The sequence below is a fragment of the Macrosteles quadrilineatus genome, unplaced genomic scaffold (genome assembly GCF_028750875.1).
Source record: "Macrosteles quadrilineatus isolate MER2022 unplaced genomic scaffold, UCM_ALF_1.0 Scaffold_6__1_contigs__length_79288215, whole genome shotgun sequence".
NCBI classification, from domain to species: Eukaryota; Metazoa; Arthropoda; class Insecta; order Hemiptera; family Cicadellidae; genus Macrosteles; species Macrosteles quadrilineatus.
This window is the reverse complement of record NW_026542599.1, coordinates 49,813,280-49,839,803: the sequence shown is the minus strand read 5'-3', so window position 1 is coordinate 49,839,803 and position 26,524 is coordinate 49,813,280. Positions and strand designations below refer to the sequence as shown.

The window sequence follows — 26,524 nt, the reverse complement described above, 5'->3', positions numbered from 1 at the left end:
TAGGGTACATTTTCCAACTTTCACACAATTTTTAGACTAATTATTCATGCCAAAATATATAAAGCCATATTTTTATGTCATCAATGGTTATTAAACTTACAAAAAAGGAGCATATTATAATTTTATTGTCATTGCAAACTGACTACCATGACTAAATAAGTCTGTCCCTCGATTTGGCGTCACGACCATTTGGGAAAAATTTTCAACTTTGGAGCACGACAGTGGCAAGCCTGGCGTCGATGGAGTCAGTTGGTTTTAGAGACTAGTTCAGGGTGTACGTCAGGATTGTAGTGCCGGTCGTTTCGAGTTGAACGGAGGAATTACAAGATTAATAAAGGAAAGATTGTGTTTTTTGTAATTTTGGTGTGTCCATGACCGTACGTAGTCATTCGATGAAGTAGACATGGTGTTAATTTTTGTTTATAAGATATTTCAATTGCTAGATTAACCTAGAAGTCCACTTTGTATCCTCGAACATGAGGTGCAGGGCTACTATCAGAACAGAGCCAAATAACACGTAATTTCACGACCAAAGATTCACGACCATCGCGGTTTTTTTCACGACCAATCCAGCCTTATGGATTATAGTGTGTTTGGTCGTGACAATAACTTTAATATAATTGTAAATTGAACAGTTTAGTTCAATTGAAACACATATTTTTATTATAACTAACAGTATAATTGAAGGATTGTTTAGAAAGATTTAGATTATTTCAGAAAATTCACGACCGTACCGGTTGTCTCTGACCATCACGTTTATGATTTCTATCATAAAAATTTCAAAAATTAAAATATCGTCATATTTCAATGTTTTATACACAAAAGAAGCAAACCTCTATACAAACATAACGATTTTTCGGGTCTCAGGTAAGTTTTTTCGTAGTTATACAAACTTAAAAAGATTTTATTGGCTTTTTTTCAATTTTTTGAGTTTTTTTATTTTTTTCTAGAAAGACCAAATATACCAAAAGCTCAGTGACCTTTTTATTGTAAAGGGTGGCGCAGATGGATTGGGTGGTTTTAAAATACTTGCCAAACTGTCAGTTTTAAAGGTATTGGATTGAAATAAAGTGCAAATCGTGTAGTTACAATGGAAGTTTATTGACAAAAAATTTGTTAAGTTAGTTTTTAAAAATTACATCCATCAAATGCCTTTCTTCTCGAGCGACGCATTCTTGGAGTCGGTCCTTGAGGTTCCGCATTGCTCGCTCAAGCACATCACCATGAATTGATGTGATTTCGTTGTGAATTGCAGCCTTCAACTCCTGAATGGTCCGGGGTTTGTTCATGTAGACCCTTGCTTCAGGAGTTGAAGACTGCAATTCACAACGAAATCACATCAATTCCTGGTATTGTGCTTGAGCGGTCAATGCGGAACCTCAAGGACCGACTCCAAGAATGCGTCGCTCGAGAAGAAAGGCATTTGATGGATGTAATTTTTAAAAACTAACTTAACAAATTTTTTGTCAATAAACTTCCATTGTAACTACACGTTTTTCACTTTATTTCAATCCAATACCTTTGAAATTGACAGTTTGACAAGTATTTTAAAACCACTCGATCCATCTGCGCCACCCTTTATAATGGTCATAAAAGTAAATTAGTTTGTAGCAAAACATAGTTATAAAAATAGTATTAACTATTTTTAATATTCATTTAAACGTCTGTTATGGTCGTGACAGGATTTTGTGTTTTTCCACTAAAAATGCTCTTTAAAAAAAAAACTACCAAAGATATTGCGTTACCATGGACATTTTATGAAACTTCAAATGTTAATGAAATAAAAAAAATAATAAGAGTTTTGAAAAAAGGGGAAAAAAATTTACAAAGTGCTTTTCCTGAAAACGTACGTTTTTAAATTTTCACTCAAATACACTTTAGTTTAGAACTCATAATGAAAATGTTAAAAAGAAAATGCTTGTGTGATTTGTATACGAGACTTTATACACAGTATGATTTGCATCACGGTAAGCTGTGATCACAGAAAAAACAATTTTGTGCTTAGTGATCCTTTAGGAATACAGCCATAGTTCATACATAACACAGAAAAGGATAGGAAATAGTTATTTGCGCAACTAGTGAGCAAAGTGAGCAATTGACTCACTCGAGAGAAATACTTACTCACGAGCCGTAGGCGAGTGAGGAATGGTTTCTCGAGTGAGGCAATTGCACTTTGCACTCGAGTTGCAGTTGCACATTATATTTTTCCTACAGTTACCATAAAACAAATAAATTGGTAAAGAAACGTAACATATTTTTACACAGGAGTGAACTTTTAATATGACATTTAATGATACAACAGTACAACAGCTGACCAGCTGATTTACAGCCAGTGCTGCCAACGTATTTCGCGCGCATACGACCTTGTCTGCATGTTACGCGCTCACTATTTTGTGCCTTCACGTTGCAAATCTGGAGTGAGACAAAGTAATTAGAGTGAGACAATGTTAACATTGTCTCACTGGTGAGCGAATTGGCATCTTTGCTTTCTCAAATCAGTGAGAGAACATGTACTTTGTTAGGCAACTGTAGGAAAACTTGTTTATTTTTAATTAATTGAATGATTGTAGCTTATTTTAACCTTGTAATTAGCCTGTCCACATCGACCCGTGCATGGAACTTAAACAGCAAAGCATGGGGTGAGTTGGTACAGTACAAGAGTGAACTGTAATGATACAATTTAGTGCAAGAAACCAGGACGAAACTCACAAAACCGCTGCCGTGGATTCTCAGTCTGTCATGCTACAGTACTATGAACCACCAACTCATCAAATTTACTTTTATTCAAACAATATTGTAATCTGACAGGTGCTGGAAGGGTGTTGGATCATCAATATCAGGTGTAACCTAATAGTCCGGGGGCAAACTGTATTCCGTGGGATTTTTGTGAAGCAAATGTGTGACTATGTGGAATCTCTTTATTATATGTCACATAATGGTGTAGTACCGGGTGTTTACCCTCAAATTGCGGGGTTTGGTTTTTATGACGTCGTAAATCCAAGATGGCCGCCATGTGTGACATCTATTCACTAAATTAATAATAACTCTTTTCAGAGTAAAATAATCGAATTTTAATTTACACCATTGAATTCAGCTCAAAAAATCAAACAATTTGGTGTTTTGAATCATTGCTCTATGACCATTGGTTACCGAGATATTGAAGGCGGAAAACACAGAACATTGTCGCCATGTTATCCTTATGGGGAAAAAATAAAATTGTATATCTAGCTTATTACTCAGCATATCTTAATAATAATTGGTATGTGGCTTCATTTAGTAGAGATCTACTTGATTATGGCCTAAAATCCCCCATTTTTACATTTCCGTGGCAGCAAACCTGCATACTAACTTCCAATGTTATTCTTATGGAAAATTTTTTGCATGCTTGTTCATGAACATACTTTGAGAAATGATTATATGTGGCTCCATTTTAATTATTTATTGAAGCATTTGTAATTCGTTGAGTATACAGGTCTGCTGCTACGGGTAGGTCTGCTATAAACAAATTATAGGTATTAGCAAATAAAATAAATTAGACTATAGTTGTGAGGCATATGTAATTTTGTAGGATTTTGAATTAAGCAATTGTATGATTGTTGGCGATTGATAGGTAATGACATGTAGAACCGTGTACTACCGAGTATTTTGTCTGAAAGTGTGGCCAAGCTGGTGTTTTCGGTCGCCATCTTGGATTCGCCATATTGGATGTTAATAACTTTTTTATACAATGCTAGTGTTGTGACACATCATTTTGAACTAAATTTTCACGCTGATTTCAATGCTGAAATATGTTTTTAAATATATTTTTTCGTTTGGAAGATATATTCAAATAAAAACTCTCCCCCATACATTTCTTACGGACGTTTCGTAATTTGAACATTTTTAAGATTATTTTTCTTATATCTCCAGTTCCTATTAACGCTTGCAGTTCGTTCTAGTCTTAAGATATTCAGTGATGTATGAGCTTTCATTTTATTTGAGCTATTGATCTTTAAATTCGGTTGAGTTAGAGCGTTAGAGTCGAGCTACAAACCCTAAAATTATATTAAATTTAACTTATTACAAACCTGTTTATTTTATTTTATTTATTTATTTGTTAACGGTTGCACCATTTTTACATGAATAATACAATAATCTTACATACGGAAGAAGCAGAAAAAAATCACAGGCCAGTACAAAAGTAGTGAAAAAAAACTTGAAAACAAGACTTCAATACAAGACATAAAAAGATAAATAACAACTATAAATAACAAACTATGAATAACAAACTATAAGTAACAACTATAAATAACAAACTATAAATAACAAACTATAAGTAACAACTATAAATAACAAACTATCTGAACAAGTTGACAAAACGAGATATTCGAAAAACAAAACCAGTATAGGAACAATAACAATGATGCCAGTAGCCGAGTGGAACTTCAGTAAAGATGCAGAACATACTTCATAAAAAACAGATAAAACTTGCAGAAAAATAACAATATGATAACTCTGTACAAGAACAAGATATAACAATGCAATAACAACAGGATAGACTATATTAACAAAAATAAATAACAATGCAATAAATAGAAAGTTTGGAAATATGCAAAGATTGATGCAGGAGTTCAGAAAAAAAAGAAAAAAAGTTCTGTTGTTATTAAAAGATGTATATCTCGATTAGTACGTCACTAAGTTCTTCCTGGTCTCAAATTACTTGGTTAATGTTTGATTTTACATTTTATTAATCACTAAATGAAATATGACTAAGTTATTTTAAAATGAGTCATGAACCATCATTTAACATTAAATTATTTTTATGTCCAAAACTTTCTTTGGTTAAAGACATACAGGGCTGGTCATCAGTGTTACAATTTTTAGACGTGGAACCTTTTAGTCTTATATGCCTCATCACACATCCTTTACTTTGTACTTACACCAAACAAATGTTGTAACCCTGATGACCAGGCCTGTATGTCTTTAATTGCTTTAACCAAGGAAAAATTTCTAAATAAAAATAACTATTAATGTTAAATAAAGGCCCATGACTCATTTTCAATTAGACAGATTTAATTTAGTGATTAATAACATTTTAAACGAGACATTTACTGAGTAATTTAAGACTAGAATGAACCTTTTGCTGTATTAACAAACCGAGATATAAATCTTTTAATAAAACTGATTTGGAAAAAGTTAAATTTAATATTGTGTTGTGGTTCATAGCTCAACTCAAACTCGTCCGATTTTAATGATCGATAGCTTAAATAAAAGCCCTTACATCACTGAATACTATAACGAATTGCAAGCGATAATAAGAACTGGATATATGAGAAAAATAATCAAAGTACGAAACGTCCGTAAAAGATGTATGGGGGGGGGAGTTTTCATTTCAATATATTTTTGAAACGAAAGACGATATTTACAAACGGTTTTCGGAATAGAAATTACCGTAAACATCTATAGTTTATAATGATGAGTCACAACACCAGCATTACATTTAAAAAATTATATTAATGTCCAATATGGTACTGTAGATCCAAGACGGCGGGCCAAAAACACCAGCTTGGCCACACTTTCAGACAAAACACCCGGTAGTACACGATTCTATATGTCACCACCTATCTATCACCACCAATCATAGTTTTTATTTGAATATATCTTCCAAACGAAAAAATATATTTAAAAACATATTTCAGCATTGAAATCAGCTTGAAAATTTAGTTCATAATGATGTGTCACAACACTAGCATTGTATAAAAAAGTTATTAACATCCAATATGGCGAATCCAAGATGGCGACCGAAAACACCAGCTTGGCCACACTTTCAGACAAAATACTCGGTAGTACACGGTTCTACATGTCATTACCTATCAATCGCCAACAATCATACAATTGCTTAATTCAAAATCCTACAAAATTACATATGCCTCACAACTATAGTCTAATTTATTTTATTTGCTAATACCTATAATTTGTTTATAGCAGACCTACCCGTAGCAGCAGACCTGTATACTCAACGAATTACAAATGCTTCAATAAATAATTAAAATGGAGCCACACATCATCATTTCTCAAAGTATGTTCATGAACAAGCATGCAAAAAATTTTCCATAAGAATAACATTGGAAGTTAGTATGCAGGTTTGCTGCCACGGAAATGTAAAAATGGGGGATTTTAGGCCATAATCAAGTAGATCTCTACTAAATGAAGCCACATACCAATTATTATTAAGATATGCTGAGTAATAAGCTAGATATACAATTTTATTTTTTCCCCATAAGGATAACATGGCGACAATGTTCTGTGTTTTCCGCCTTCAATATCTCGGTAACCAATGGTCATAGAGCAATGATTCAAAACACCAAATTGTTTGATTTTTTGAGCTGAATTCAATGGTGTAAATTAAAATTCGATTATTTTACTCTGAAAAGAGTTATTATTAATTTAGTGAATAGATGTCACACATGGCGGCCATCTTGGATTTACGACGTCATAAAAACCAAACCCCACAATTTGAGGGTAAACACCCGGTACTACACCATTATGTGACATATAATAAAGAGATTCCACATAGTCACACATTTGCTTCACAAAAAATCCCACGGAAGCTGGATATGTGCAGTTTGCTCCTGCACTATAATGAATTTGATCAAGTTGATTGTTTAAAATCAAAAGACCATCGTTTGTTCATGCTATATCCTTATATATAATACATGTTATGCATTTGGAATGAACTAAAAACATGATGAAGTTAACAATAAGGTACTGAATAGAACATGAAATTTGTTAACATTTTATTGTATAGTAGTGTTGGGAAGGGGAATTCAGTTTCTACATGCTTGTTTTTGTTTCCTGTTTCCAGCAATGAGACTTGCAGTAGAACTTTTTACTACAGATATCAATAGATTATCATGAACCAAGAATTTTGTGGATTTTTGTGTGCAGCAAATCGACCCCTAAACATTTTTAATAGGCATATTGGGTATTAATTTAAAGCTCTTATCCTCTAGATGTGCCTTTTACGGGTTTGGATGATATCCCGTGAAAACCCTTAGTCCTATATAGGCTTTAAAAATTTCATAGTTTGTGCTGAATTCTGTTGTTAATTTCTGTTACTATGAAAACAATATCGGGTCAAAATCCATTGCGTGCCCACATCTTAAAAACTTGTTAATATGAACATTTAAGTGTACAAAACGTAGTTTTCAATGACAGAGTACTTGGTTTGGTTTAGTAGAATGGAATCATTTCCAGGTATTTATGACGGCATTGTTGTCGGTCTTATCTTATCTGTCTAGTGTTAGTATCAGTTACAAAACAATGTAAACTGTTTGAGAAATTTGGTTGGGTTAGGTTAGGTTAGAACAGTGTCATCCAACCTAACCAACCAAACTTCTCGAACACCTTAAAATTTACAGTTTCTAAATATTGTACTTTTAATTATTTATCGCCTATAAAAAGTTTCAATAAGTTATAGAAGTGTAATTTGGAAAAATAGAGTTGTGGGCACCACATGGATTTTGACCCAATATCGAACACTGTCTTGGCACGCTTGTGGTTTCATCCAGTTAATTTATAAAGAATGTCATCAGTCAAGGGCTGGTTAGCAGCCATCTTGCCAAAGTCACAAGTCAAGGGAGGTTTCTCATCATCTTGCCAAAACCTAACTACCCACGTCTTTTCGCACCGATGCCAAACTTCAGAGGTGCAAGAAAATTTTACAAAGAAGATTTTTCATATCACTTGGACAATTTCAAACACAAGCTCTATTTACCAAAACATTTTTTTCACTGATCTTGAAGTGAATGTGTGTTATTTAGATTTTTTCATAAACGCAAAGATGAGTTAAGTACCCCCATAGACTAATTACATTTGTATTCAATACTACAACTTATAAAACCAGTTTTTCCACCACACATACGTCATGTTATTCAATCATGCTCAAGTGATGAGTTTATCAAAAGTTAACGAGGTTTAGCCGATCTAACATTAGCAACATTTGTTACAGGGCCGAATGCCAGGTGTGTGACTGTTTACCTGATCAGTTACGCAGAGAGTTCAAAATTGTCTATTAGTCCACAACCGACAAATCTCCGGTATAAATAAGTACACGGACAAGGTTTACCTTATGGCTCATCCTCACTTGTCATGTCGGTTCAAATATACATTCCACCACTTTCCAAACTCACTTTTCATCTTGAATTTCACTGAGGATTATTTACTGTGCAACTGTAAAAGGTATTGACCAACAATAAATCATACAAGTTTTCCAACATAATAGGTGTAGTAAGGGTATTGGCATAATTAAAGTATATCATATAGCTGAATTGGGTAGTTGCCATGATTTATATTGAAACAACCAAAGGTTTGTATGATTATCAGTTGTTCATTTGCTGTGTAGTATGGCGGAGCCCTTATTTTGTAGTCAAGTAAAACTTGTGGACTTTACTTGATCATTGCCGTGCAATTGATTTCATTTCAGCTTTGTAATTGGCCATGTCTCTAGTTAGCAATCAATTATAAATTGTGTAAATGCTTCCAGAACAATGGAATATGTCATCTGTTGAAATAAAACTAACACTAGGGTTAACTTGGAGCAGCGGTACTGAAATCTAGAAAATGCTTATTTGAGATATGGTACAGCACAAAATGAAGTGGTTAGAGTACAGATTTAAGCATGTATTCACCACATGTCCTTATAATGACACATAGATCCTGCTCCAACAACTAATTATTCCAGAATTGCTAGGCCACACAGAATTTATATGGGTGAAAATGTATCCCTTCATGAATAACATGGTGGACAGGTTGTGATTTGCCAAGAACAAGTGCATGTTTAGGAGCAGAGCATTTCATAGGCTGCAGTACTGCTGCCCTAACTCGTTTGTCATCTTGTGTCTTCACAAGCTCTTTTCTCAAATTATCTCCCTGAAGATCACAACATACCTGGTGTTTTTATACTTGTCTGTGCATATTTCTTACTGTCTTCATACAATATAATTTAACGATAGTGAATTATAATTAGATGGGAGTTGATGAAAAAAATAGATTTGCTCATTCAATTTGTCAGATTGTTCTTGTGCTCTAAATATTTAGCTACCGGTATATGTGATGATTTCACGAAAAGACTGTTAAAAACCAGGTAGACTCAGTGAATGGTTTGGAATGTAGTATATAATTTGCTTTTGTTTATTCTCATATGTCTCCATTAATTATTGAATCTTAACTTTTGTACTTTTACACAATTTATTTTAATCACTGAACACCTCCTGATCTTTTTCTGTTTTTCTGAAAGTAACACGCAAAATTAAAAAAAATTTACATCTTCAAACTACACAAAAGATTATATGACAAACATGCTATAAGATGTTTTTGTGGTGGTTTAGAGTTTGTACAATTTATGTTAGGATTTAACAAAGTTCTAAACCACAGTTCATGAAGTATTTTCACTAACCTGCCCCTATCGGACTGAAATTCGAGAAGCTAACTAAAACATCCAAAGATGTTGCAGATATGTCCTGGTATTTGTATTTCAAAAATTGTAGGAACTTGGCTAACCACTCAGGTGTGTCGTGGAATAGTGAATAAGGGTTCCAAAGCTTTTGAACAGATCACAGCTTTTTGTTTTAATTATTTATTTTTAAATTCGATTTCAAGTATTAGTAAATGAACACAGAGGCCACTTGAACAAATTTTAAAATTGTATGGTAACTAATACCTCGGGAGGGAGCTGGTCTAGTGGTAGAGTGCAGGACTTCAGTCCCTGAGGTCCTGGGATCAAATCCCAGCAAACAAATCAATTGGTTTTATCCAAGTGGTAATGTCGCAACCCGTAGCCTAAAGTAATGTAAAAACAATTCCTGGCTAGAGCCGAGCAAAAAAAATAAAGCACCATAAACTTAACATAACACACTAGATATAGATGATGCCATGAAATGAAAAGGAATAGTTGTTTACATCGTTTATTGTACTAAACTAATACCAAACTGTTACTACAACACAAGTGTAAACAGATCATTGAGTCTATTTGAGGATGACCTGTGCCTAATTTTTTCACCGGCTTTCATCTCTTGACGTTGCAACGGACGCAGGCTGACTTGTTAGGAGGCCAAAACAAACTTTGAGTAGGAGTTTGGATTTTTCCAATACCAAAAGTGTGTCAATACCTGTTAAATTGCTGTTGTTAAAATATTAATGTTTTAATCCTAATGCATATTTGAATCAACAATATACCAATCAAATAAAACAGTAACAAAACCTAAGTTTGGAAACATAAAAAATGACAGATTAAAAAAATCCAATATTGTATGCAAAAAAATGGAGGAAGATTATTAATATTGTTAATAAAAATTGTATGTGATCTATAATTCACTACCTTGTACAATTATTATGTGTAATAAGAAGGTATCAGTACACAAGGAGATTAAACTTTATTTATTTATTTTTTTTTAAAGACATTATTTTATTTAGTCGATAAGTCCCTACTATTATTGTTCTAGCTAAGTTCCATTTATGTACTTTGAATAAAATGATTTGAATAGAAAGACTCTAGTGCTCCAAATTTTATCTGTTTATGTGAATATTTTAATATATTTTTGTAAGTAAGGTACGTCACACCTGCATTTAAACCTATCAATTCTGGAGCCACCCCTGCTACCAATAAATAAATTCTTTGAAATAATAAATTATCATATTTTTTTATTGGACGAATTTCTCAAATACAGAGCTGGTTCTTAGAGACCCTATTTTTTTAGCGAAATGTTCTACAGTATAGGAAAGTAACTATTACTGTAGGTGGGACAGCAAGACCTAGACTTGGGACCAATTTACTTTTTCTTCTAGATGTCCTCACAGGCCAAAAACGCTATTCATTCAAACATATATTCATAAATTCTGTACTAATAGTGTATCTTTTGAGGAAACAATATCCAATAAATTTCCCGGTTAGCTAGTGGTTATGGTGCGGAAGTTCCAAAGATTGCTGGTCCCTGGACCCAGGTGCCATTCATCATCATTCTATCAATGATGGTTACTAACAAAAGGTTGATGTTAGATAGTAAAAAAATCAGGGCTTATAAAGTTTCTTAAAAAAAAATTGGTTTAGAAAATCATAAAAATAAAAATTTGTAAATACAACTTTGAGAAACCTAAAACAACTAAGAACTAAGAAAAAAAAAATACTATGAAACTTTAAAATATGAAAATATTCTGATATGACCTTGGAATTAAAAATATTGTACACAGTAGGAAGCGATTCCCAAACGGGTATTCATTCCATCTGGTCGACGAGAATAATACAATCGAACAATTATGGCTGAGTTCCAGAGGTCTGTGTTTAATTATACATTACGAAGGCACTACCCCAATGTCTCTCAAACAAGCATGTCTGTAAAGGTTGAGAACTCAAGTACTTCTGGGTAGAGTGGAGTAATGTTGGATCTCAGAAAGAGTTTCTTTTACTCGCTTATAAATAAAACTCTTCGCTGAAAAAGACTTTGATTTTTCATAGAATATTGCTTGGTTTCCTCATCGGGTTGGTCTACATTGGCTAATTTCCAGAACTCACCATGACTCAGTCAAACAATAGTCTTCACCGAGGGTTCCAGAAGTCTGTGTTTTATTACAAATTATAAAGGTACAACCCCAATAACTCTCAAGTTGAGCGTCTGCTCATTTTGAGAATTCAAGTAATTCCGGGCAGATCTCAGAAATAGTTAATTTTGCAATTTACATTAATGAAATTTGAGTCTTTGAGAAAACTTTGCGATTTCTAAGAATGTTTCTTAGATCTCTCATTGGGGTTAAACTTAGACATGTATACGGAAATGATCGTTTGTCTACATAAAATAATTTCAAGAACCAACTGCAACTACTAACACCAATGATAATAATAGTTGGAGACCAATAATTGACGATATTGTCAACTTCTGTAAAGCTTCATAGACCTTTATAGCTAGGCAGCTAAGTGATTATAGTACTCACCTAGTAATGAAAGTTTCATGGGAAGAAAAGTCAGTAGCTTTTGATGGCTTAACATTGGGTTTTTAACAAATGGTCATTGATAAAGAAACAAGACTTATGAATCAGTTAAGACAGAAATAAAGCTTTACAAAGCATTTAACTTCATTCAAATTTCATACTTTACTTATTTTTTTGTTGAAAAACGTCTAGTAGCTTACGTTAATAACGACTACTGAAGTCTAAACCATAATAGACTACTTGTTCAACTACAGTAGACTCCTTGACTTTGAATAAAACTTAAACCATCCATCAATGCACCTCCAAGCTATACTCCTCACCCCTGTGATATAAATGGTTAACTATGATCCCCCCTAAAACCACAGAGAAGGGAAGAATTTGGTATGTTATGAGTAGAACATGCATACATATATACTTTGTGCTAAAACCTAATTTAATATTTGTATATGATTTAAAACAACATTTTAACATGCATAGGTTTTGAGTTATTTTCATACTAGCCTGGATTACATCCATGTGAATAAACCATTTTTGCAACAAATCATTTCTATGGAGGAAGACAGTGCCAGTGTTCTAGAATGTGACTATGAGGTTTGCCAAGTAGACATAACTTAAAATATTTCCCATTGACTCGTAAACTGCAATGAAGACAATCGTCACAGTTCTGCTGTCAGAGTAATGTACAAAAACTTCTTTACTTAAAGTTGGGTCATTTTATGTGGTTTCATGGGCGCACGTTGGGATTTTATTTGAACCAATAAATGGAAAACAGATATTTTTTTGGCATATACAATTTTTTTAATTACCAATGTGTGTTATTTGCTTTTAATTGTTTTCTTGAGTATAAAATAGCTATTGTATGATACCGGGTGTTTCTAAATGAATATCTGGGTTTTAACGCTTTATAACTTTTATACTATTAAACTTACCACCATAAAATACGCATCATACGAAAAAGCAACTCAAAGAGTTTATGCCTTCCAAAGACACATTATTTAACAAAATCGATCCAGCAGAACTGTTGATTTAATTGTACAAAGTTAAAAAGTAATCTCCAACTTTTTTCATCACTAGAAATTCGGAGGTTGCTTGATGTTTTTGCAAATAACTTTTAAATGGTGAGGAAATCGACCAAAGTGGAAGGTAATATTCCGAAAGAGAATAAAATTTCCTACAATCTACTATTATGCATTTTTTGAAAATACTCAAGAAAGGTACCAAAGATTGCCTCAAAAATGAAAAAATTGAAAATCCCCGTCTTCAATGTAGACAATAAACATAGCAAACATTAAATTTCACACTTTTTTTATTTTAAGCCAAATTTAGGCCACATTTATTGAGTATTTTCATGAAATGCATAATAGTAGATTGTAGGAAATTTTATTCTCTTTCGGAATATTACCTTCCACTTTGGTCGATTTCCTCACCATTTAAAAGTTATTTGCAAAAACATCAAGCAACCTCCGAATTTCTAGTGATGAAAAAAGTTGGAGATTACTTTTTAACTTTGTACAATTAAATCAACAGTTCTGCTGGATCGATTTTGTTAAATAATGTGTCTTTGGAAGGCATAAACTCTTTGAGTTGCTTTTTCGTATGATGCGTATTTTATGGTGGTAAGTTTAATAGTATAAAAGTTATAAAGCGTTAAAACCCAGATATTCATTTAGAAACACCCGGTATTTTGAAAAGTTCAAAATATACATAAATATAGAAGAAGATACGTCATATTTATAAAAGTTTTGGAAGAGAGTTTCTGCTGTAAGACAGCTCCTGTAAGACTGTGTTCCTTTGATTGAGCTGTTTACCCCACACCTTTTATAGACTAAAGTTTTTGGGATTGGTTATTATATGCATTTTGTATCATGACTTTACTGCCAAACAGTTCATATTTTTTACTACTACTCACTGTAGTGTATTCCAAAATAGGTTGGGCTTTTTGTGTACTGTTAGTTGTATTGTGTTAGTTAAGTTTTTTCACAGGATGACGGGATCAGATTTAAAATCCCGAAAAGTTGTGTATTGCTTTTTTCTATCGTGATGGAAAATGTCCGTAAAAACATTTGCACAAACTTATCATATTCTAGTTCTGTCCTACCTGAAATTAAATAAATAAATCCAAACACAGAAAGTGGCTGGTTTAATCCCTTTAACAACATATACAACAATTAACAATGAAATCAGAGAAGTTACAATGTAATGATAAAACTAATTAATTGCTAGCCAACTTTTGTTTGCTCCCGCTTCTTTGCCGTGTTGCCAGGCTAATATTCTCTGACAAGAGATATGGAAACATCATTTGTTCAAATTTTCTACTCAAGCAAATTGTACAATTTGGCACAATGCACTCTTAAATTTTCTGTATGATAATGTCCACTTAAAGTGGCTCGTTAATTGTGTTTCACAAATATATATATATATATATATAACTGAGACAAAAAGGTGGTGTATTAATACAATCATCTCATTAAAGGTCTATTAGGTAGTTTTAAAAGCTCATACTATACCTTATATTATCGCAAAAAAATATTTTTTTCCATATAACTTTGCAGTAAACAAAAAAGAAATTGCTCTCAGTCCTTACTAAAAATGCTCGAACTATCAGGAGAAATTCAGAACTTTGAACAATAGGCCTATGTAAAGAAGTTTTTCTCTGGTTGGTCTTATTAAAGATACGGCAAAGATCAAAACCAATCAGGCCCTTCCTAACCAAAGTGTCTAGATGCTTTCTTCTTTTAGCGAATTTACCATATAGGGAATAAGCTATTACCGAAGATGGCATAGTAAGTCCTAGACCCAGGACCAATTTACTTTTTGTTGCGATATCCCAAGAGGCCAAAAACATCATCCGTTAACAATTTTAAAATTTGTATACTTATGTGTCAGTGAACCTATAGAAACAATTTTGGTCCAATTTTCAACAAAATTTGGCATAAAGACGTGAGGCTGGTTAAACTTAATGAACCAACAATATCGGGTAATGGGAACAAAGTGTTTTGTAACTTTTCAAAAATTAGTTTTTCAAAATTTGACTCTAAAAACATGAATAACAAGTTATATTTCTTTTGAAGCTCTCAACAAAATAATTTAGAAAGAAATTCCAAAATGTTGTGTTGTGGAGGTTAAAATGGGAAAAACTAATTCCACAGTGGCAAACCTGCAGACTAGGGAATTTCCATTTAAACCTGGTTATATTTTCAAAAAGATTTTTTTTAATTAGTCGGATCCATTTCCTATTTAATTAAAATTGATTTTAATGAGTACTTAGATTTTCTGCTACAGTGAAGGTAATAAAGCGTGTTTTAATGAAGATAACTTAGTATGAAATGCACAATTTTGCCAAATTTGACCAAAATATATACCCAAACAAGCAAACTCTCTAAAATAATTCTAATATACAAGTTATTTTTTTAAGCTCTTAACAAAATAATTTAGAAAGAAACTAAACAATGCTGTGTTGTGGAGGTTAAAATGGGAAAAACCAATTTTTATCCAATAAAACCCCTTTCATATAATTTGATCTTGCTGGATCGCGATCTCGTTTGAATAGCTAGATTTAAACGTTTTGGAACAAGTGTCATGAAAATTGGATGAATTTTACTCTATCATATGTATTTGAACAGATGATTTTTTGCCTCTGGGAACATCAAAACAAAAACAAAAATATACAGGGTGGCTGTATTGAGAGTAAGTATTGAGATTTAAGTATTTAAGTATTGAGAAAAGGAGAAAAATTGCCTCACGATATGAAGTGTAGCAGATTGTTCAGGTCCAGAGGTGGTAGAGAGTACAGAATGGAAAAAATACCTTAATGCAAGAACAATAAAAAAAATCATAATAAACTGTTTGAAAGTGGCAATGTGAATAGTGAAAATATTGTTCAATGTAATATTCCTCGATAAATGGATTTGTTGAGGTAGTCCAGACCTTATGATTTCTTTTTGTGGGGATGGGTAAAAGAAGAGGTTTACAGAAGGAATCCAAAGACTCTACATGAATTGGAATTTTCCATTTTAGATGTTCTTGGTAATTTTCCACTAGAATTTATTCAAAAATCTGTTAGAAATTTATATGTTGGATTAAGAAAATGTGTTGACAATGCAGGTGCATAACGTGTTCTATAATAAATGGCATTGATCAATATTTGAATGTACAAGTTTATTTGTTCTCTAGCACCATAAAAAGTCATGGCAATTATTAATTACAAATAGGTAGTTAATTGCCGTTGTGTAGATGAGTCTGGGTTCAAGACGAAGGTAACACACCCATTTTCATCATAATAATAATTTCAACTACCCTGTATAAGTTTAATGTTTTATAGCCTTAGATTATTAAAAGCAAAATTTATATCAAGGTTAAAAACATGTAATTATAGACCTGGCATCATTTAAGGGATGTGAGTAACTCCATAAACCAGTCCAATTAGAAACTAAAAGCATCATTAGTCCAGTGACTAATGCCAAGAAAAACCAGATGGAAACCTACGGAGCCAATTCTCTGAAGAAACTTGATCATATGTCTTCTTACGTAGGAGTTTAATCCAACAGGACACAAAAATTGTTTTCGTCATACTGCAGCAAAAACAGCCGTTTTTAATGCATGTGTTGCGGGTCTAAAGTAGCATTTTTATTCTCTAGGGAGTAAAAATCATTTTGAGTCTCTAGGGAGTAAAAATCAGCTGTTGTAAACCGTTGTAAATTTAGATTGTGGTAATCGTATCGATCGAAATTATTTATCGATCGATTTATTAGGTAAGGTGTTAGCCTATTGTTGTCGACCGCTCGACATATCGATGGTATAATGTAATAGACAATCGTAATAGACGAAATTATTGAATCACTTACTAAACAGCTTCTTATTTGCATTAGAAGAGTTGAAAACAAGCTGGAAGCTGGAAGTCGTTTTGAGAGGTTATCTTTACATATAAATTATTTAGTTTTCTAGCTTAGTTTGTTAATTAGCTATGCAATATGACGAAAAATATAGTTCACCACATGGGCAAAAAGTGTCTTTTTAACCCTCGCTCATTTTCCAAAAACTTAACATCGGGTCAAAAAGAGTCATTTTAGGCCCTAGTGACGAAATATACTGTTACAATTATTATGTTGGTAAGTAAATCAGAAATCTTCATCTTACATCGAACACCTGTTTCCTTAAACAGCTATCTCACAATAGAGGCAATTTTTTTTTCTAGGTAAGAATAAACAGTTAAGTTAAATTACTTGTGATGTTATTTGTATGGAAAATGAAACAAATCACATAATTTCCACTGCAGAAGTCTTATTGACTTGATAAAGTTAAAATACCATGAAAATCCATCACATAACCATTAGGAAATTAACAATAAGGAGTGCAAATACTTCTTGCGAGTAGTTTGATTCTAGCATTATGTGTTCTGAAACACATAATGTTCAGACTATTCTATAAAATCAACCTAAATAAGTTATTTATGTACCGGTAGTTCATCTTCACACTACAATTAACTGTGAAAATAAATCCAGAGGAACGTACTTGCTTTATATATTAGATCATAAACAAGAGTTTTTTTAGATAACTGGATGCTCAAAAGTACTTGACTTATGCTATATTTAGTTATTCGAAAATTAGCTATGAATAACTGACTATAGAAGTGAAATCAAACAATTGGAGGTAAGTTAAATATAGATACAGGTTGAATAAAAATTAATGTAATATGAAATTAACAATGTATTGAAACAGCTCAACAACAGTAAATTACAATCACTTACCACAAAAATCACATGTTTGTTAAGGCTAAGTCTTGATAGTTTAACAACAACATTATATAATAAAACAAAGTGTATGTAATATCATTGACTATTGGATACAGAAGTTGTATTGATAGTCCTGGACAAAAATTTGATCTAATTAAATATCCTTTGAATAATTTAATTTAAATTTGTATAGTACCTTAAATATTATTATGAATATTGTCAAACCATTGAAATCAACTTTTTAACCATTATTAGTGGTACTTTAAATAATGAAATATATGTATGATTTATCCTAATCTAGACATTTATTGATTTCCTACAAGATTAATCCAACATTTAATCATGTAAATAGAAAATGATTTGAAACATCAGATGGAACTCAATTAAAAAATTAAGTTCCCTACTCAAAAAATTAACATATAAACATAAAAATAACATTTAACTAATATACATTAGACTAAACAAGTTCAGGCACTCTCAACTCCTTGCTTAGCGAACAAACACTTGAACAATGAAAACAACTAAACCTAGACAAATATACCTAGAGGAACTATACGGTAAATGTTTTAACAATTACTTGAGCTAAAATTTTTTGTTTCTGTTAACTCTAAACCAAATACTCTATGAAATGCCACTATAATCGCTGTAACTATGCATTTTAGAACATTGTTCTACAACAAAACCACAAAATGTTATTTTACACTAAAATATTGTTTACGTGTTTTTCAAGACCATTTGAACAAAATGAATTTGTTTGTTCTACTTATCGCTATTATTCCTATTTAATTATCGTTGATAGGAAAATATACACAAACTTTCTATGTATACAGTAGTTTGTAAAAGTGTGCAAATCAATCAATATAATTTATATTTATACGGTTGTTGCACTGGTGTTTAAGAATAGGAGAATGCTGTTTGATCAAAGAAAGGCAGAACACAAAAGGAAAGCTCAGAGAGAGGAGTCTATGGAATGTAAAATTACTCAGAAATTTCATTCGGTGAGTAATCGGGGGATAGTAAATAGTTACAGCAGAAAGGTATGGTTGGGTTAAGTTAATGGACTAATATTTGAACTAGCAAAGTTTTACAGTACCTATTGTATTATAAGATCTGTATTTATAATTTACATACACCGTTTATCAATTACTTATGTTCAGTTTAGAATTTTTGTTGAGTTAGCCAGCTTACATGAATGGGAAGAGTCCCAGTCCATCCTAGCATAAGATTCACAAACATTTTCAATTATACGTGACATCTACAATATTATATTATCACTTTAAGAGTATTTTCAAACATAGAAGGTTTTGGTCAAGATGGAAGATATTTTTCAAAAGATATTTCCTCCGAACGCAAATCTTCCTTTGTTGATAAATGCTGTCATAGTGATGGTGAAATATTTTAAATTTTAATTGTGATTCAAAATTCTAGTAAAAGCAGACATTATTGTCGGCTATTAAAATCACAAAATGTCAGTGAAATACACTGAATACACCCAGTTACTGTGCAAAGCCTGCAAAAAATCAACAAAATACAACTTGCTAAATTAATTACAGGTATTGAAACATAACCTTCTAAATCACTAAATCACTTTTCTCATTATAAAGCAGAATAAACCAGTTGCGCTAAGCCACTTTGACTTATAATCTCTAGAACTCAAAACTAAGTTACAGCTAATGAATGGCCTAAATCGCTAGTTCGTTAACGTTCATGCTCCAAAACCCTACGCTAGCCTTGAGATCACAGTTTAATGAGATATCTCTCTAGTCTTACTTGGCAGTACTGAGATTTCCTCCGACAGTGTCGAGGACTATAACCTGTTCACCTCTGTGAAGCGACAAAGAGTCTAAGTCACTGGACAAGTAATCTTGGTTCGCGGAAAAGATAACGTCGCCACCCTCCTGAAACAAAAGAAGATCAAGGTTAGAAAATCACTTTATTTTGAGAGTACTGTATCAGAATTTATCCATGTATTTTGTGTTAAGAATGAATGCAGGGTGAGTGTAGAATCATTGCCTATTGATTGATCAATTACCATGTTAAAGCCGTGCAGTTGGTCTTAGAGTACAAATTAACGTAAAGTTGTTGAAATGAGCACATCATTTGCTGACTCATAAGTTTCAGATGAATACACCAACTTTGTAACAAAGCCAAACTGAAAGGAAGGTCTTTGGTTCGATCCTGAGACAATAGTAGCTTTTTGATGGTTCGAAACTGGAACCACCCAGACAGCACACTTTATCCCAGGGACATCCCATAGTAGTCCCATATGTCCTGAGAATGTCTCGGGATATGTGCGCTATCCTCAGGATATCCCGCAAAATCCCGGGACGAGTACGAAATCCACAGGATATCCTACAATATACCGTAATGTCCCGGGATTTGTAAGTTAACCTCAGGATATCCTGTAAAGTCCCGGGATATGTACGAATGGCATAGGATATCCCAGAATGTCCCATGACATCCCGGGACATGTACAAAATCCACTGGATATCCTGTAATGTCCCGTAATGTCCCGGTAACAAACTGAAGAAAAAAAATACTACCACTGATGAAATGTACAGTATATCTAAATTTAAATGTTCAACAAGGCCAATATATAATAATTTGTTTTTTTCACTAGTGCTTTCAGAAACTTGGTTTCCATCTTCAGGCTGTGTTTACACTAGTACAAAAAGTAAATATTTACTTAATAAATTAATTTTAAACAAAGTTAAAACAGATTTAAAGGATATTGGAAAAATAAAAAATAATATTAGAAAAATTAATCTTTTGAATTTTGGATATGTGTTGTTCTTGATGTAATTATTTTCAGTAATTCCGAATTTATAATTGGGCCGTCTTCATTATTTAACAAATAATTTTGGTCTGTTTTTTTTTCTAAAAATAAGATTCCCACGCATTAAGATGTTGAGGTTTTATAATTTATTTTAAAAGTTTAAGGTTTCCCAGATTGAAAATATGTCTTGTTAATACTATGGCTAGCAAGGGTTGACTTTACTTTACTGACATATAACTACCACTGAGTTCAGGAAAACTAGAGTTCTATCATAGTTGTGTGAAATGTGAATTTAATTCTAACTTTAAATTAATAAAACAACAAAAAACTAATTTTAATCATATAACAATCAATTATTACAGTGCTAATCTAATGGTGATTAAATAATCTATATTCAAATACCAGTATCCTCTCCAACTACCAGAAAAACAATTCAACTACTTGAGGTCTAAACAGATTAACAGAATCATATATAGCCTATACTGTAGTATCAAAAATATTTTAAGTATTGCGACCATTGCAACTGTCGGCTACTCTTTAACCACTTGAAAACACCCATAATCAACAAGCGCAGATAGCTCAGGAGGTAAGGTAAGGGGCTCACAAGGCGAAGGTAACAGGTTCGAAACCCGTCTGGGCCAAAAACTTTTTTCTTGTTTTTTTCTTCAAAATTTGTGTTTATTAACTATTTAATCAATTTACTAAACTTATAATTAAGCTTTTCATACTAAATCTATATTATTTTGTGTTTTTTATGTTCAGGCCCAGACCACACTTTATCCCAGGGACATCCCATAGTAGTCCCATATGTCCTGAGAATGTCCTGAGGACTACCCTGGGATGACCTCGGATGTCCCACGGATATGCGTGTGAGCTTATCCGTAGGACATCCCCGGGCGGGGGCATTAGGCATTCCTGTGGATATCCTGTGATATCCCAAGTTGACCATAGGACCACTATGGGATATCTTGCATATCCTGTCGCAATATCCGTGGGATGTCCTGAGGAGAAAGTGTGCTGTCTGGGCAGCTGTCCTTGATCATTGGGATTTTATTAAAATGGTCCTGACTAATGAAACAGCTGATCTTAGTCAGTAACAAAGCTACACAAGGCATCCCACTCTATTCTACACTCATCCCTCACTCATATTTGGGAAAATACACACCTAGGTGGTGTTATCATTCAACTGGTAATAATTCAACTATAATTCATACTTCAACCATCTTCTATTTGGATATGAATCTTACTGTATCTATTCCATGTACTGGTAGATGGGATGTTAACTTCATCATAGAAGCGATAGCAAAATATTTCTAGAAATCAACAAATAAAAAAAAAACTTCCATAAATATTTCACAGATTTCTTTTACAGGATAAAAATGAATTTTTCCACCATTCGCATATTTCCTAAGTAGAAATACAAAAGTGTTCTCAATTTACTAATTTCTTACTCAATTCATTAAAATGACCATTCATCGTGGGTAACCCCAAAACCTAGATCTTACAGACGATTTAACTTGTAGTAAATGTTCGCAAGGTCCACTGAGAATGAAACACAACCAAAAAAGTGAGCTGACTCATCCCTCAATGTTATTAAACACCTCATGCCGCAGCCAACTTCGGGCTGGATGTACCCCAACATTGGTTTTGGCATTTTCTTTTCATCTCTTGGCAAAGTTACATTTGCCTCGCTTTTAAACAATCAGCAATAAGCCATCCGTCCAGCAAACAACGCTGGAGATCCTGCATTTGATTGGACCTCACAAGATTAAATTTGGTGGTCGTGATTTGTTGTGGTTTATAAATACTTCGTTAAAAACATATGCTGGAAGCAAAAGAAGAGACGTATTGTATGAAATATAAGTAGCATTCTTATGGGTATCAACAATCCAACACATACTTTCTCCCCTTTGGCTTTCCAACAACCCTTATCAAGGGTAAGCGGAGGGAGTAACTATGATATTTTATGGGGAAAATCACAAAAGTTACAATAACTTTCGAACCGTAATTTTAATATCAATGGGGTTTGTACCATTTTGTTTAGAGTCAAGAGGACATTAACATATTAAATTGTATTCAAAATCACTTGAGCCATTTCTTTTTTAATCGAATATTTCTGATTATTTATATCTTTTTTTATAGGAGTGGTCTGTGGTTCTGTCATGCACATTCCTACACACATATACACAGTTATCACTTCGAAAAGCACTATTTTGGGTTCAGGGATTTATGGTATCCACCCGAAACTCAAAACTAAAAAAATGTTGACAAAAATAATACTTTTCCAAATACTATGTACTGCCACAGAAAACATACTATAGTTCGGCCGCTTAGAAAACGACCTGCGCGCTAATGCTAAGCCAATGCTGGAGGAGGTCGCTTTCTAAGCGGCCGAACTATAGTAGTATGTTTTCTGTGGTACTGCAGAGGGGGTCTTGATTAGAGTAAGTCCTCTTTGCTTATCCCTTTTATCTTATAGGCGGATCTACAGTGTAAGATGGGCCCAGAAACCAATAGGTTGAGATTATCTCATAACTAAATTTTTGCTTGATATTACATGAAAGTTTTCAATTTATATTCCCTCTGATGAGCTATTCTGGGCATGAATGACTTTTCCAAAGATTCAGGTAGGTAATTTATTATTCCTCAACATTTTAATAGACATATTACTTATTAAATAAGCTATGTCCACACTCATGAGCTTTCAATTTCAATGTGCCTTTCAACTTTCAATGCTTCATTCAATTCAACATACATCAACTTATGCGTTATTGCAAGGTCGCATTAGGTATATAGTGTGGCCTTGGTTATTGCATGCCTTTTGAGGCAGCCTTTCAGCTGTCCACACTAATGTATGCCTTTTTTAGATGCCTTTTTATTTAGATAGACAAAGACGACGCAATTCTATTAGTAGGAATTAAGGCGGCATATTTAGTGTTAAGAAAAGCTCAAAAACGTACAAAAAAATCAAGGCTTACAAGTTGGATGAAGAAATATTATAAAACTCATAATTTTCTTATTTTAAAAGATTTAGAAGGTGACAAAAATTTGATACTCTAGAGAATCAATAACAGCAGATGTAAAGGTTTGTGTTACTTGCGTCAAGAGCCATGCACTTGGCGCACATAAAAGCGCATGAGCACAGACTATAGAGTAAACGTTAATTAATTACTCTAAGTAAACATAATTTCTATAGTCCGTGGCATGAGTATGGACAATCCTATAGAAATATGCCTACAGCCAATTTTTTAAACCTAGAATATTCCACCAGCAGATTGAATGTTACGAGAACAAAATGCATGATATATTTTTGAGATATCAAACTTTATTTTTCTGTGAGCTATATGTTGAGTTTTCTATTGTCAGCTACTCTCATATTGACAATTTCTCGTCCTCTAGTCTGCAGTTGTTTATATTTATAAATACTTTTCAGAACACCTGTCAAAACGTGCTGCCAAGCTGTAAACAGATCTTCATCTGCTCAGCCAGTTCAGCCAGAACAGGCAGAAAAATATCACAAATCCCGACATATAATTAGGACTTTTTTCAACTGATGTAGTCACTTTTTCCAAGGAGATTCCTTTCATTTGACCTAATATTTAAACAATTTTTTTAACCATTTGAACCTAACAAGAAATCTATAAGATTGGTCAACATAATGCCCAATGTACTAAATGAAGTAATACTTCAAATCAACTTTGGAGAAAGATAATACATCAATATTATTTGTTTCTATACAATTTAACTTTGTAAATAATAAGACGGGTACTGATGTTGATGAACAGTAAGTGAAGTATTTTGTTCATTGACTGTAATGTAAAATGACTTGGTAAGTCACTTGCTATGATGTTTGATATGATATCATACTATGGCATTTCTTAAGAAATACGTAAACAAATTATTCAATTTATTTTAACTCAAACAGCTGGTACCTAACAAAAACAAAAACCTTTATAATTTAAATTTGTAATACATATGTGCTTATTAAGTACGCAGTGATGTTTTATTGTAACTTGTTTATATTTTCTGTTAGGTGCAATGTTTAAGTATAACATGTTACATCATGCATGGAAGATAAGTTATTTTTCCATTGTTAAATCGTTGACCAATCAGAAGCATCAAATAGGAAACTTTTTGCAAACAAAAAACGTTATGTTGTAGTTGTAAGAGCAAAGTTAACTAACCAACATGAGACATTTCTTTCAAATGTTGAACGCTTCCAAACCAGGTACAGCCAGACCAATAATTAGTCATCAGGGCATGTCTTCCTGACAAACAACTGGCACTGACTAATGATGGCAACAAATTGCAACTGCACTTACAAGTTATGCATGTTGTAAAACAACATGTAGAATATGTGTGTTATTTACAAATTGCAGTAATGTATAAAACTACCAGTGCCAGTAAACGAACACAAATCTTAGACCGATACATTTCTTGGAAATTCAGTAACACAAAGCAGTTTGTTTTAAAAAACAAGGCTCTCGTGTACTACAGACCAGTTTCTAACTATACAGTACCTATTAGTTCAATCAGGGTTTTCACTTTAACATCCCTTTTCCAACCAACCGTCCTACCTAACCGATATCTAAGATATTAGATATAACCTGAATGTACCTCAGAAACTCTTTATAAGTTTACTTTTCCAATGCATTACCGTATGTTTCATAGCCTGGTTTCATTTTATGTTTATTTATATACTATTAAAATGCATGTTATTTGCAATTTAAAAGTAAATTTTTTTGTTTTATCTTATTCTAGAAGTGACTCCTTGAAAGGTTGATCCTGTCCTCTGTGAACTTGATCCTTTACTGAAGCGTATTTTTAAAGGTATTTTTATCCAACTCATTTTAGAGACCCTTTTTTAATGTATTACAGGACATTCAGGTAATCTTCTTAATAAATATTTTTGGAACGTCAAACTAATTAGGTTCTCTTTTTCTTGTTAGGTATATTAGACGCATTATGCACAAAGCATGACGTTATAGTGGTATCCACCATGGTTAGTAATACAGATTACTCACCAGATTAGGTGTTCATAGATTTTTATCAACTAACTTTTCTACAACCCCAAGCACATTCAGAAACAAACAATATATTTCAACTGAGCTCATTAAATTTACTACACTCTGTAAACTGAATCAAATAATAGTATATTTCATGACTATGGAGTTCAGTGACTTTTTGACGCGAGCTAAAGTTTAATGACCTATTTAAACTTTGGTTCGGTGGAGGCGAAGCTGAGGTCGGAAAATGAGCGAGGGTTGAAAAGACGTTTGGTCCGTGTATTTTTTGTCAAATTGCTCCATTATTTAAGCAAACTAAGTTACAAAACAAAAAAATACTTTTAGTTATCCCCCACTGACTTACAGCTTGTTTTTGTATTTTGTTACTGTGGACAAACAGCTATTTATTGATTGTGTCTGTGTTCATTATACTATTAAAAATATATCGATATGTCAAAAATTGATTTGTCGATAGTTTTCTTGAATTTTTTGGACTTTCAGTGCATTAAGCGTTCATCCATCTTCTTAAACTCAACTGTTAATAGTCAAAATTAACCTAAGCAAATTTGAATCCAGTTTGCAACAATGCAATAATGAACCACAACTGAAAACAATCGTTACAATACAACCCATACTTTTGATACAACGGATTGCTTAAAATCGAAGTTACTAGTGAGCAAAATGTACTTCTGAGTGCTGACATCATCGACCCCAGCTGATGATACTTTTACTCTCTAGGAAGTAAAAGAGATTTTTACTCCATAGAAAGAAATCGATTCTTTAGACCCACAACGCATGTATTTAAAGCAGCAGTTTTTGTTGAAGAATGACAAAAACGACAGTTTTACGAATGAATTTCACTAATGAAGGGATACTTCACCAGAATATTTGACGACTCACTATACTAAGATTTATGACTAGGAAGTAACAGCATGTGTAGCAATGAGTAACACAGATAAAAATAAGTTCTCAACAGAAGGTTCATCTGCAGGGTACTGACCTACTGTAGCAACCCAGGACCAGAATAGCAACTGCGGCCGAGGCTTAGC

The 26,524-nt window shown here is 33.0% G+C and overlaps 1 protein-coding gene across 10 annotated transcripts in view; it reads right to left on the bottom strand.

Moving 5' to 3' along the window:
• LOC128996298 (obscurin-like) overlaps positions 1-26,524 on the bottom strand; it is a 255,278-nt gene that overhangs the window by 158,111 nt on the left and 70,643 nt on the right. For all 10 annotated transcript variants that reach the window (XM_054421531.1, XM_054421532.1, XM_054421524.1 and 7 more), the window contains one exon: positions 19,464-19,591. In XM_054421531.1, coding sequence (XP_054277506.1) covers positions 19,464-19,591 — 128 coding nt within the window. The remainder of the gene's footprint in view (positions 1-19,463; positions 19,592-26,524) is intronic.